General features: G+C 43.6%; 1 protein-coding gene across 2 annotated transcripts in view; it reads right to left on the reverse strand.

Moving 5' to 3' along the window:
• kcnc1b (potassium voltage-gated channel, Shaw-related subfamily, member 1b) overlaps positions 1-12,560 on the reverse strand; it is a 57,756-nt gene extending 45,196 nt beyond the window's left edge. Inside the window, exon 1 of one of the 2 annotated variants that reach the window (XM_041849815.2) lies at positions 11,057-12,559. In XM_041849815.2, coding sequence (XP_041705749.1) covers positions 11,057-11,638 — 582 coding nt within the window. In that variant the 5' untranslated portion in view covers positions 11,639-12,559. Of the gene's footprint in view, positions 1-11,056 lie in introns of both variants that reach the window. The other variant, XM_041849814.2, reaches the window with a different exon arrangement.
• Between the last annotated feature and the right edge of the window lie 622 nt (positions 12,561-13,182).

Here is a 13,182-nt window from a genome sequence, read left to right on the forward strand (position 1 = left end):
AATGCAGCTAGCTAGTTTAGCCTACTCAAACACCCGGCTCAAACAAAGAGATGCTATGTTAGCTAGCTGGCTATGACTATCCAACACAACACTGGAACTCTTCCAAGTCAAGGTAAGCTTTTGGTTTTACTAATTTATTGCCACCGAGGCCCTCCGGTGTAACTGCTTACTGACTATACAATGTAACGTTACTGCATGATTGTAGCGGGTTTACTAACGCATTAGTTATATTAGCTATGCTGACTAGGACGTTACTTTAGCTAATATGGTGACAACTATGTAGGCTGTGTGTAGTGGTTATGAAATGGTTTAGCTTCGAATGGTTTTTTCGCCTGGTCACATACAGCTGATGTGTTGTGCATTGAAGTCCACAAACGAAGGGAAAAGGCGCGATGGGGAGACCTCGTAGATGCGAGAAGGAATACAATGTGGCTGCTATGAAAGTGAACTGTGTTTGCGCTTGATCCGGGGTGTATTCATTCCGCCCATTCTGCTGAAAAACGTTTCTTAAACGGAAGCAAACGGAATGAAACGGGGATAAACATACCTGAATTTGTCCAATAGAAACTATCGTTTGCAACTGTTGATTAACTAATGATTACACCCTAGATCAGCTAGATGCAGGCAAGAGTGTGCAAGGCGGAATTGAATGTGTCACTGTCTGTCCATGTGAGTGTCTGTCACCTCAAATCTTTCTCTCAACCTGTGCGCACCTACGTTGTGAACTTTCATTCATGGGCTAGGTTGTAGCAACCTCATGATGGGTATAGGGACATTTAGAGTATCATGTAGTAGCCTAAACCTGACAGTCATCCAACATGCTGTAATAGAAATAAGGCCTTGCCGGGGCCTCCGGAGTGGCGCAGCGATCTAAGGCACTGCATCGCATTCATGCATTGCATTAAGGCATCACTACAGACCCGGGTTCGATCCCGGTCTATGTTGCAGACGACCGGGAGACCCATGAGGCGGCACACAATTGGCCCAGCGTCGTCCGGGTTAGGGGAAGGTTTGGCCGGCCGGGATGTCCTTGTCCCATCGCGCTCTAGCGACTCCTGTGGCGGGCCGGGCGCAGTGCACGCTGACACGGTCCCCAGTTGTACGGTGTTTCCTCCAACACATTGGTGCGGCTGGATTCCGGATTAAGCGAGCAGTGTGTCAAGAAGCAGTGCGGCTTGGCAGGGTCGTGTTTCGGAGGACGCATGGCTCTCGACCTTCGCCGCTCCCGAGTCCGTACGGGACATGCAGCGATGGGACAAGACTGTAACTACCAATTACCCCCCCCAAAAAACGGGGGTGAAAAAATAAATAAAAAATCTAAATAAGGCAACAACATAGGGTTATATTAGTGTATAACATACTATACTATTGTTTGTATATAAATCAGAGTACAAAAGTGTACAGTGACTTCGGAAAAGTATTCAGACCCCTTGACTTTTTCCACATTTTGTTAGGTTACAGCCTTATTCTAAAATTGATTAAATAGTTTTTCCCCCTCTTCAACCTACACACAATACCCCATAATGAAGGCAAACATTGGTTTTTAGATTTTGTTTTGCTCATTTATAAAAAATTAAAAACAGAAGTATCACATTTACGTAAGTATTCAAACCCTTTAATCAGTACTTTGTTGAAGCACCTTTGGCAGCAATTACAGCCTCAAGTCTTCTTGGGTATGATGCTACAAGCGTGGCACACCTGTATTTGGGGAGTTTCTCCCATTCTTCTCTGCAGATCCTCTCAAGCTCTGTCAGGTTGGATGGGGAGCGTTGCTGCACAGCTATTTTCAGGTCTCTCCAGAGATGTTCGATCGGGTTCAAGTCTGGACTCTGGCTGGGCCACTCAAGGACATTCAGAGACTTGTCTCGAAGCCATTCCTGCGTTGTCTTGGCTGTGTGCTTAGGGTCGTTGTCCAGTTGGAAGGTGAACCTTCACCCCAGTCTGAGGTCCTGAGCGCTTTGGAGCAGGCTTTCATCAAGGATCTCTCTATTCTTTGTTCCGTTCATCTTTGCCTCGATCCTGACTAGTCTCCCAGTCCCTGCTGCTGAAAAACATCCCCACAACATGATGCTGCCACCACCATGCTTCACCGTAGGGATGGTGCCAGGTTTCCTCCAGACGTGACACTTGGCATTCAGGCCAAAGAGTTGAATCTTCGTTTCATCAGACCAGAGAATCTTGTTTCTCATGGTCTGAGAGTCTTTAGGTGCCTTTTGGCAAACTCCAAGCGGGCTGTCATGTGCCTTTTACTGAAGAGTGGCTTCCGTCTGGCCACTACCATAAAGGCCTGATTGGTGGAGTGCTGCAGAGATGGTTGTCCTTCTGGAATGTTCTCCCATCTCCACAGAGGAACTCTGGAGCTCTATCAGAGTGACTTTTCGAGTTCTTGGTCACCTTTCTGGACCAAGGCCATCTCACCGGATTGCTCAGTTTGGCCGGGCGGCCAGCTCTAGGAAGAGTCTTGGTGGTTACAAACTTCTTCCATTTAAGATTGATGGAGGCCACTGTGTTCTTGGGGACCTTCAATGCTGCAATCCTGTCTCGGAGCTCTACGAACAATTCCTTCGGCCTCATGGCTTGGTATTTGCTCTGACATGTACTGTCAACTCCATCAAGTCTCAGCGCAAAGGGTCTGAATACTTGTGTAAATATGTTTTTTATTCGTAATACATTTGTAAAAATGTCTAAAAACCTGTTTTTGCTTTGTCATTATGGGGTATTATGTGTAGATTGCTGAGTTTTTTAAATATTTTATAAATTTTTGAATAAGTCTGTAACGTAAAAAAATGTGGAATAAGTAAAAGGGTATGAATACTTTCCAAAGGCACCGTATATCAGCCCCTTGCGGCCTCAAGCCTTAATTCTGTTGCAACAGCCACCGAAGCTCAGCTCTAAACCTCTTGATATTGGAATTGGAATTGGAATCAGAATTTCAGTTTACTACCTGAATCGCATCAAAGCTGTGACCGAGAGACTGAAAAACAACCTCTATCTCAAGAACATCAGACTGTTAAACAGCCATCTGTCGTGACGTGACTTATTTTAATGTATGACTGTTATTTATCGAATCACCTAACTATGTTTAATTGTCACTCGATTAAATTAATCATGTAACAATTAACTCATTAGGAATTTGGGGCACCACGGAAGAAGTTGTTTAAGGAGTTACCATCTGAAGTTCACATACACTTAAGTTGGAGTCATTAAAACTTGTTTTTCAACCACTCCACTAATTTCTTGTTAACAAACTATAGTTTTGGCAAGTCGGTTAGGACATCTACTTTGTGCATGACACAAATAATTTTTCCAACAATTGTTTACAGACAGATTATTTCACTTATAATTCACTGTATCACAATTCCAGTGGGTCAGAAGTTTACATACACTAAGTTGACTGTGTCTTTAAACAGCTTGGAAAATTCCAGAAAATGATGTCATGGCTTTAGAAGCTTCTGATAGGCTAATTGACATCATTTGAGTCAATTTGAGGCGTACCTGTGGATGTATTTCAAGGCTTACCTTCAAACTCAGTGCCTCTTTGCTTGACATCATGGGAAAATCAAAAGAAATCAGCCAAGACCTCAGAAAAAAATGGTAGACCTCCACAAGTCTGGTTCATCCTTGGGAGCAATTTCCAAACGCCTTGAAGGTACCACGTTCATCTGTACAAACAATAGTACGCAAGTATAAACACCATGGGACCACGCAGCCGCCATACCGCTCAGGAAGGAGACGCGTTCTGTCTCCTAGAGATGAACGTACTTTGGTGCGAAAAGTGCAAATCAATCCCAGAATAACCTTGTGAAGGTGCTGGAGCAAACAGGTACAAAAGTATCTATATCCACAGTAAAACGAGTCCTATATCGACATAACCTGAAAGGCCACTCAGCAAGGAAGAAGCCACTGCTCCATAACCGCCATAAAAAAGCCAGACTACGGTTTGCAACTGCACATGGGGACAAAGATCGTACTTTTTGGAGAAATGTCCTCTGGTCTGATGAAACAAAAATAGAACTGTTTGGCCATAATGACCATCGTTATGTTTGGAGGAAAAAGGGGGTCGCTTGCAAGCCGAAGAACACCATCCCAACCGTGAAGCACGGGGGTGGCAGCATCATGCTATGGGGGTGCTTTGCTGCAGGAGGGACTGGTGCACTTCACAAAATAGATGGCATCATGAGGAAGGAAAATTATGTGGATATATTGAAGCAACATCTCAAGACGTCAGTCAGGAAGTTAAAGCTTGGTCGCAAATGGGTCCTTCCAAATGGACAATGACCCCAAGCATACTTCCAAAGTTGTGGCAAAATGGCTTAAGGACAACAAAGTCAAGGTATTGGAGTGGCCATCACAAAGCCCTGACCTCAATCCTTTAGAACATTTGTGGGCAGAACTGAAAAGGCGTGTGGGAGCAAGGAGGCCTACAAACCTGACTCAGTTACACCAGCTCTGTCAGCAGGAATGGGCCAAAATTCACCCAACTTATTGTGGGAAGCTTGTGGAAGGCTACCCAAAACGTTTGACCCAAGTTAAACAATTTAAAGGCAATGCTACCAAATACTAATTGAGTGTAACTTCTGACCCTCTGGGAATGTGATGAAATAAATAAAAGCTGAAATAAATCATTCTCTCTACTATTATTCTGACATTTCACATTCTTAAAAAAAAGTGGTGATCCTAACTGACCTAAAACAGGGAATTTTTACTAGGATTAAATGTCAGGAACTGTGAAAAACTGAGTTTAAATGTATTTGGCTAAGGTGTATGTAAACTTCCGACTTCAACTGTATGTTATATATATATCGATAACAGTCACTTATTAAATAATTACCGCTTATCAGTCTCATTCTGAATGTCGCATAATCCTTGAACCTGCAAGAACCCTAACCTTATTGATTAATCAGCAATACACAAATTGGCTTAAATATATATTTACTAACTAACTAAATAATAACACAATACAAATACACATACACAATCGCATGACTGCTTGGGTAGAAGCAGGGTCAGAGTGGAAGGGAGAGACAGAGATTCAAACTATCGTAGTTACTTTGGAAAGTAATCATAATACTTATGCACCCTAATAATCGCTAATTCAGATTAGAAATGCAACATGTATTTACGTGTAGCTGTCCTCGATAGTTGAGTTGATGATGTAGGACTCTGGTTTGCCCACCAGAGATCCCAATGTCCTTGGTAGAGTTTCTGGTCGTAGTGGTGGTTAAAACGTATACTTCAGCGTACCCTGTAGTTCATAGAGTTGATCTGTTAGAATAGATACTTCAGATGTACCAGCGGTTGTCTGAGAGGGATTGTCCTCTCCTCTCTCGTGTCTTTAGTGAAAGTTCTCTAGACGACTATACATGCCAGCTGCAGACTGAGATGATAAGGTCTAGTGCATTGTCTTCTTCTTCACCTCGTGTAGAGGTTGAGAGTTTCAGAGTTTCTCCATTTCAAACGTGTGGACTAACGTCTCACGTTTTCTGGTCTTTCTGGTCTAACCATTTTGTAACGTGTAGCTTCAGCTTCACGCTTCTTGGTCTTGTAGAAATTCAACCATTTGCAACGTTTGGCTCACGCTTCACATCTGCTGGTCTAAAGGATGATTTGTTTTTCAAGGCTTTTTATGCACTCGGGTAAAAGGGGCATTTCATCATGTTTACACGATCTCTGATGTCACTCGGGGCGTGGCTAGTCACTGTGCATAGTTGTGGTCCTCTGTAGCTCAATTGGTAGAGCATGGCGCTTGTAACGCCAGGGTAGTGGGTTCGATCCCCGGGATCCCCCATACTTAAAAATGTATGCACACATGACTGTAAGTCGCATTGGATAAAAGCGTCTGCTAAATGGCATATTATTATTATTATAGTTTATATGAAAAACTATTATCTCATTAGAAGACTAAAATCACATTCCTATCTTCACCAAAATACTCTCATACTTAATCATATATTTTCTACAACATTTAGATGTAAACTTGATAGATAGAATATGTACACTTTCCGAGTTACATTTATTACTTGATACCATCCTTAATGACATCACAAAATAATAAACAATATGACATGATTATTCTTTAGATCCCCACTGACCATTTCCCACATTATTTTAAATAGGAATATTGTTTCATTATCCACTTTTGGATGTTGGAGTCTTGGCGGAAGACTTCCTTTGTCTCACAGGGAAATTCTTTATTCCCTAGAGACCAAAAGGAGTACTTTTCTGCAAACTGTTAATGACCGGCTGTTAAGTCATAAAACTGGCCCCCAGGAAAGGGGGTGTTCAAACCTTTGCCTAGCAGGAATCTTTGATCCTCAACCCATGAGGGCAAGTCATCACTAGCACAAGGGCGCTGCTGCCTACATACAGACTTGAAAATCACTGGCCACTTTAATAAATGGAACACTAGTCACTATAATAATGCCACTTTAATAATGTTTACATATCTTGCATTACCCATCTCATATGTATATACTGTATTCTGTACTATCTATTGCATCTTAGACTATGCCACTCTGATAATGACATTGCTCATCCATATATTTATATATTCTTATTCCATTCCTTTACTTAGATTTGTGTGTATTAGATATTTGTTGTGGAACTGTTAATTATTACTTGCTAGATATTGCTGCACTGTCGGAACTAGAAGCATAAGCATTTTGCTACACTCGCAATAACATCTGCTAACCATGTGTAAGTGACCAATACATTTGATTTGATTTGATTTTGCATTGACTGAATTGAAATGGAATTGAACCCAACCCTGATATCATGCAGCTCACATGGCATGCCCGTATATCTTTGCCAGGTCATACAGTAAACATTCTGGCCTTTGATGGTGATCACTAAGGGAGGTTTTGGCCTGGCTCGTGTTCATTAGGCACCAAACGGAAGCAAACAGACTGAAACAGGGGGAGGGATCTACCTGGGACTTGTCCAATAGGAAACACTCATTTTAGTTTTCCGTTTTAAAACATGAATGCCCTAATGAACACTACCCGGTCTAGCTAATCCCTGTTGATGTTCCTAGGAGTGACAGGCATAAGGCAGCCCCTTACATTAGCTGGGAGTGACAGGCATAAGGCAGCCCCCTTACATTAGCTGGGAGTGACAGGCATAAGGCAGCCCCCTTACATTAGCTGGGAGTGACAGGCATAAGGCAGCCCCTTACATTAGCTGGGAGTGACAGGCATAAGGCAGCCCCCTTACATTAGCTGGGAGTGACAGGCATAAGGCAGCCCCCTTACATTAGTTGGGAGTGACAGGCCAAAGAGTGATTAGGGTTTGATTTCAGCTCAAAAGGCAGCCCCCTTACATTAGCTGGGAGTGACAGGCATAAGGCAGCACCTACATTAGCTGGGAGTGACAGGCATAAGGCAGCCCCCTTACATTAGCTGGGAGTGACAGGCATAAGGCAGCACCTACATTAGCTGGGAGTGACAGGCATAAGGCAGCCCCCTTACATTAGCTGGGAGTGACAGGCATAAGGCAGCCCCTTACATTAGCTGGGAGTGACAGGCATAAGGCAGCACCTACATTAGCTGTCTTTGACAGGACATACAATGAACATGATTCTGGCCTATAGTGATGATCACTGCGGCTTGTTTGGCCCTGGTTTGCTAATTGGCTAATCCCTGTTGATGCCCCTGGGGAGAGACAGCTATAAAGCAGCATTTGCCAGGCCATTCACTGAACATTCAGGTTTTGCCTATAGAAATACAATTATTTGATAATGACTAGATTATATTTCTATGATTTTGTCCTGGTTGGCTAATTCCAGGCTGTTGATGTCTCTAGGAGTGACAGGGCAGACAGTGGTAGGCGGCAGGTAGCCTAGCAGTTAAGAGCGTTGGGCCAGTAACTGAAAGGTCGCTGGTTTGAATCCCCAAGCCGACTAGGTGAAGAATCTGTTGATGTGCCCTTGAGCAAGGCACTTAACCCTAGTTGCTCTGGATAAGAGCGTCTGCTAAATGAGTGGTAGGGGGCTGTTCCACTGTGATGTGAATCCTACAGTCTGTAATTAACAGACACTGATCTAATTAACCACATGCTGTGCTCTGTGAAGCTCTGTCAAACTTCAGTCTACTGAGGTTTTGTCTTGCTCACACTGAAATGTATGGGCGGTTCGAGTGTTGGGCCAGTAACCGAAAGGTCGCTAGTTCGAATACCTGAGCTGACACAGTGATAAATCGGTCCATGTGCCCTTGAGCGAGGCACTTAACCCTAGTTTGCTCCAGGGGTGCTGTACTGCTATGGCTGACCCTGTAAAACAACACATTTCACTGCACCTATCATTTAAAAAATATATATGTATTGGCTTTCACACTGAAATATGGAAACTGCGTAGTTATTGTGTGGGTGGTGTAGGCTCCTTTCACTCTGTTTAATAATCATCACTCATCAACTCATCTCCCCTGTCTACCACACAACAACGGCCAGTAAGGCATGACCAATCAATCAACAACTCCAGCAATTTCAATATGAACTGCTACTCACTTAATAATCTACTGTATTTCTGACCTGAACTGGGTTTTTGTATTTGGACCTTAATAACGCTTATTTTTATAGTGTGTGATTCCATCAGAGTGTTAACTGCATGTTGATTGGCCGTGTGCCCGGCTCCTTAATCCTGTAATTAGACCAATCACCACGTTACACAGCTGCAGGAGCAGCAAGAGGTGCAAACGTGTTTTATTATCATCGACATCAAGGGGCATTGGACCAGGGCCAGGTCAAAAGGAAGCCTGCCCGTAAAAAAACAGGTCCAAGACTGTCACCTCTCCCAACTTGCGTTCTGTATCAGTCTGGAGATCTGCCATTAGGTAGGCTACTGTTGCTGGTGGTGCTAAAGATCTGGTGCACTAAATAGGCTGAACTGAACTGTTTAACCAATATCCAACATCCACTCAGACAGGTATTCTAACCAAACTGTCAACATCCCAGGTATTCTAACCAAACTGTCAACATCCCATGTATTCTCAAACTGTCAACATCCCAGGTATTCTCAAACTGTCAACATCCCAGGTATTCTCAAACTGTCAACATCCCAGGTATCCTCAAACTGTCAACATCCCAGGTATTCTCAAACTGTCAACATCCCAGGTATTCTCAAACTGTCAACATCCCAGGTATTCTAACCAAACTGCCAACATCCCAAGTATTCTCATATTGCCAACCAGGGTTGGGGTCAATTCAGAATTTCAGAATTTAGTTCAATTCAAACAATGGAATCAGAATTGTAATAGAATTTGAATTGAAGGAATATAATTTCATTCAAAGCAATTCAAACCAATTAAACTAAGACATGAAACATGAAAGTATCATTTGACAAATATTTTATCAAAAGCATATGCCACTTATTAATGAAAAGAATACACATACCATTTCAAATATTAGTTTGATAATAACTCAAAGGTGTCACACTGTATTTTTATTTGTCATGAGATGTTAGATTCCCTCTATACTGCATTATTTGATCTAATGCATTCTGGAAAATGCATTCTGATATTTTAAAACATTAAGGGGATTATTAATTATTGTAGACAACCCACAACATGATCTTAGAATATTTCCAGACCACTTTAATTACTTAAAAATGTTTTAAGAGAATTCGTTTTAAAAATGAAATGTTTTAACCTTATGCTACGTGGTAGTGGTAACCTATACATGATATCAAAATAAACATTACTATGGTGATGTGTTGAAAAATAAACTATTTCAATTTCATTGAATCAAATTCTACTTCCTTTAATTCAAATTCTATTCAAATTCTGATTCCTGTGGGGTGTGGCCAATTAAAATTCAATTAAAATGCAATATTTTAATTGGAATTAAAGAGCAATTCACAACTAAATTCAGAATTGACTCCAACCCTGCTGACAACACCCCAGGTATTCTCAAACTGTCAACATCCTAGGTATTCTCAAACTGTCAACATCCCAGGTATTCTCAAACTGAAAAAAAACCTAGGTATTCTCAAACTGTCAACACCCCAGGTATTCTCAAACTGTCAACACCCTAGGTATTCTAAAACTGTCAACACCCCAGGTATTCTCAAACTGTCAACATCCCAGGTATTATTTGTATTATGTTTTAGGAGTGGGGCAGTCCCACTCCTTTATTTATTTGTTTTTAATTCTTTGAATTTTGATTAGATAGGACAGTGAACGACTGACAGGAAAGGTATGAGGAGATGGTGTGTTAGAATAGCAGTGGGTGGAATTCAAAACGCACGCTCGCACCGGTACATAGAACGCTAAACACCCCAGGCCACACCTCCCAGGTATTCTAACCACACCCCACTCAGGTATTTTATTCTCATGTCCAGGAGTAGCCTGCTGGTTGGCGCTGTCTTGCAAAACTTCTATGGCCATTGTCACACTTAGCAAGACAGCACAGACAGATCTGGCACCAGGCTAGTCCAGGAGGTCTCAGCCCAAAGACCTGCTGGGCTCATAATGGTATTCATTCAGACACGTTTTTCTCTGTTTGCTTGCGGACATCATTCATGTCAACACACCATGTAGTCTCATGTCCAAGAGGTTCTGGGTCCAAAGACCTGTAGTACCTTTTCACACTATCGTGCCAACCTTAACCAGGCCAGCTTGGCTTGGTTCGGCTCAGCTTGGCTTGGTTCGGCTCAGCTTGGCTTGGTTCGGCTCAGCTTGGCTTGGTTCGGCTCAGCTCAATAGTGTGGCAGGGATATAAGAGTCACAATAGGATTCAGACAGCTTTCTCTGTTTGCTGACATGTAGGGGTTAAAGTAGGCTAGTCGTTATGGCCTGGTTATAAATGCCATCTGTCAAATCAGAGGATTCATTGGTGAATATTTCTTCCTGCCTACCTCACTGTTAAAACAGTCTCCTGCTGTGGAGCTCCCTGGGGAGTGGACTAGCCTACCATCTCAAGGTCACGCTCACACAGACCTTAGCCACATTACATGGCTGGAGACACTATCAATCTGCATCTCTGTCAATCTCTCATTCATTCATCATTAAAAACATATCACCTGGAGAGGAAAATATACATGTAGAGAAATCTCTCTCCTACTCACCCTTGCATATTTAGAGGAGTAGGGGTCTTCAAACAGAGCCCACATGCGTTTCTGCCAGCGGCCCCAAAGTCCCCCTGCCTTGGCGTCTGGAGAGTCCCCCTGCGCCAGCCTCCTCGTCATCTCATCTGCCTCATCACCAACCCCGTCCCCCTGGTCGGCCGCAACCTCCGGGTCTGGATCATCGTTACCAGTCAGGTCGAGCAGTGCCCCCCCACCAAAACTATCAAGCGCCTCTTCCGCCTCCCGATGCTGGCTATAGGTCATCCAACAGCACGGCTCCACGTCCGTCTCGTCGATGCCCCAGAAGGCCAGTTCCTCCTCATACAGTGGTCCGCAGACATCCGCAGGGCAGTGCAGTTTACCTGTCCGGTAATAATTAAGGATATGTGCGAAAACAGCCGGGTGGCGGTCGAAGAAGAATTCCTCATGTTTGTCGTCCCAGTCGAAGTGGCTAGGCGCGTCGGGTTCGGCGAGCCAGGATAAGCGGGTGCCGGGCAGGGTACGCAGGGTACCGCGGTATGTCTGATGTTTGATCCCTCCCACGTTTATCACAATGCGATCCTTTTCATCGCTCAAGCCCATTGCGTCCCTTAGGCATGTCTCCAGCAAGTTCCCGGCATCACAACGGCAACTCTACGAGCACCGCACGCCTCAACGGGAGGGAGGGAGAACGCTTGCAAGTGCAACACATGCACACCCGGGATTACCAGGGGAGGGGGGGAGAGAGTAGGCTGCTGCTATTACAGGCTACAGATCCTCAAAGAATAAATGTATAGGCCTAATTTAGCACATATGCCCACTGATGATGCCAGATGCCCCAATGGTTCTCCAACCTGTCGTGGAAATCAATCACCAACCAGACCTACTGGAGGGTAACATTTAAATCCAAAATGATTGTAGCCAATGGCTTCCCATAAACAATGGACGTCAACTCATAGTGGTATAAATCCGAGAAGTAAAGAAGATGATAAAATTGGTGTTTTTCATTTTTTAAAATCCGAATCCAACGCAACTCTCCTCCTGTTGTGGTGGTTTGGGTAGAACCAGTTTATGACATCCACGGGCAGCAAGGTGCCTGCTGTGCCGGGGGTGACTGCTTTCCGTGGTTCTGAAAGGACAGCACCAGTCACTCTCTTTCTCTCTCTCTCCCTCCCTCCCTCCCTCTCTCTCTCGGAGACACCCTCCTTGCTATTCAGACTGCTACCCTTCCTCTCATGTATCTACTTTCGCTTACCTCCTCCCCAAAACGACACAGAAAAATCCATTTTTCCCGTTGAACGAAACCGATAGCTGTATAGATCAGGCGACACGCCTGTGAGTGACTGTATATTTATCTTCAGCCGGTAATTGTTGTTTTGATGTATGCATTTGGCGGACCGATGCCTGTGATTCCCTCGTGCTTAGAGCCTGCAGGAGGGCGAGCAGTCAACCGTGTTCACCGTGTGAAGTCTGGAGAAGAAACGACGGAAGGCAAGGAGGCACGCCCACGTCCTCTGTTCTCTTTATTTGTGCTCTGACCAGCTAGTGCTCGCTGTGGGGAACGATTCTCTTTACAATTGCCTCGAACTCGAAGAGCGTTGGTTCTGCAAACACCGTGGAAGAAGAAGAAAAATAAAAAATAAAAGTATAAGAAGAGGAAGGAGGACTGTCAGGCTAGAATCACGAAATGTCCCAAAAAAAAAAAAATATGAGCTAGGAAGTAATCATTGTTGACAGCTGCTTCCCAACCTCCTTAGTTTTAACTCGTCTCAAATGAAGCAGTGAATGGAGCATGCCAAGTCATAACTATTATTTTGTTGAAATTGACTGTCTGTCATGGAGTTAATGCATTCACCAGGCAGCCCCGGCCCTTTTCCTTCCTCCGCGTCGTTATTTCTTACGGTAGCCTAAGTATTTTTGGACTATTGTCCAAACCGACAGTCTGACATAGTCAATTGGTTTTATTTTGAGGTCTTGCTGGATATGACCATCAAATCATTTGGCTAAACGCCCCATCCCATCCTACATAAAACACGTAAATTAATTTATGCCTTTGAATCAAATGTAACTTTATTTATAGAGCAAATTTCGTACAGGGGATGCGTTTCATAGTGCTTAACGAAATACCCCCCCCCCCAAAAAAGAAA

Source organism: Coregonus clupeaformis, chromosome 26 (genome assembly GCF_020615455.1).
Source record: "Coregonus clupeaformis isolate EN_2021a chromosome 26, ASM2061545v1, whole genome shotgun sequence".
In the NCBI taxonomy this organism is placed as follows: Eukaryota; Metazoa; Chordata; class Actinopteri; order Salmoniformes; family Salmonidae; genus Coregonus; species Coregonus clupeaformis.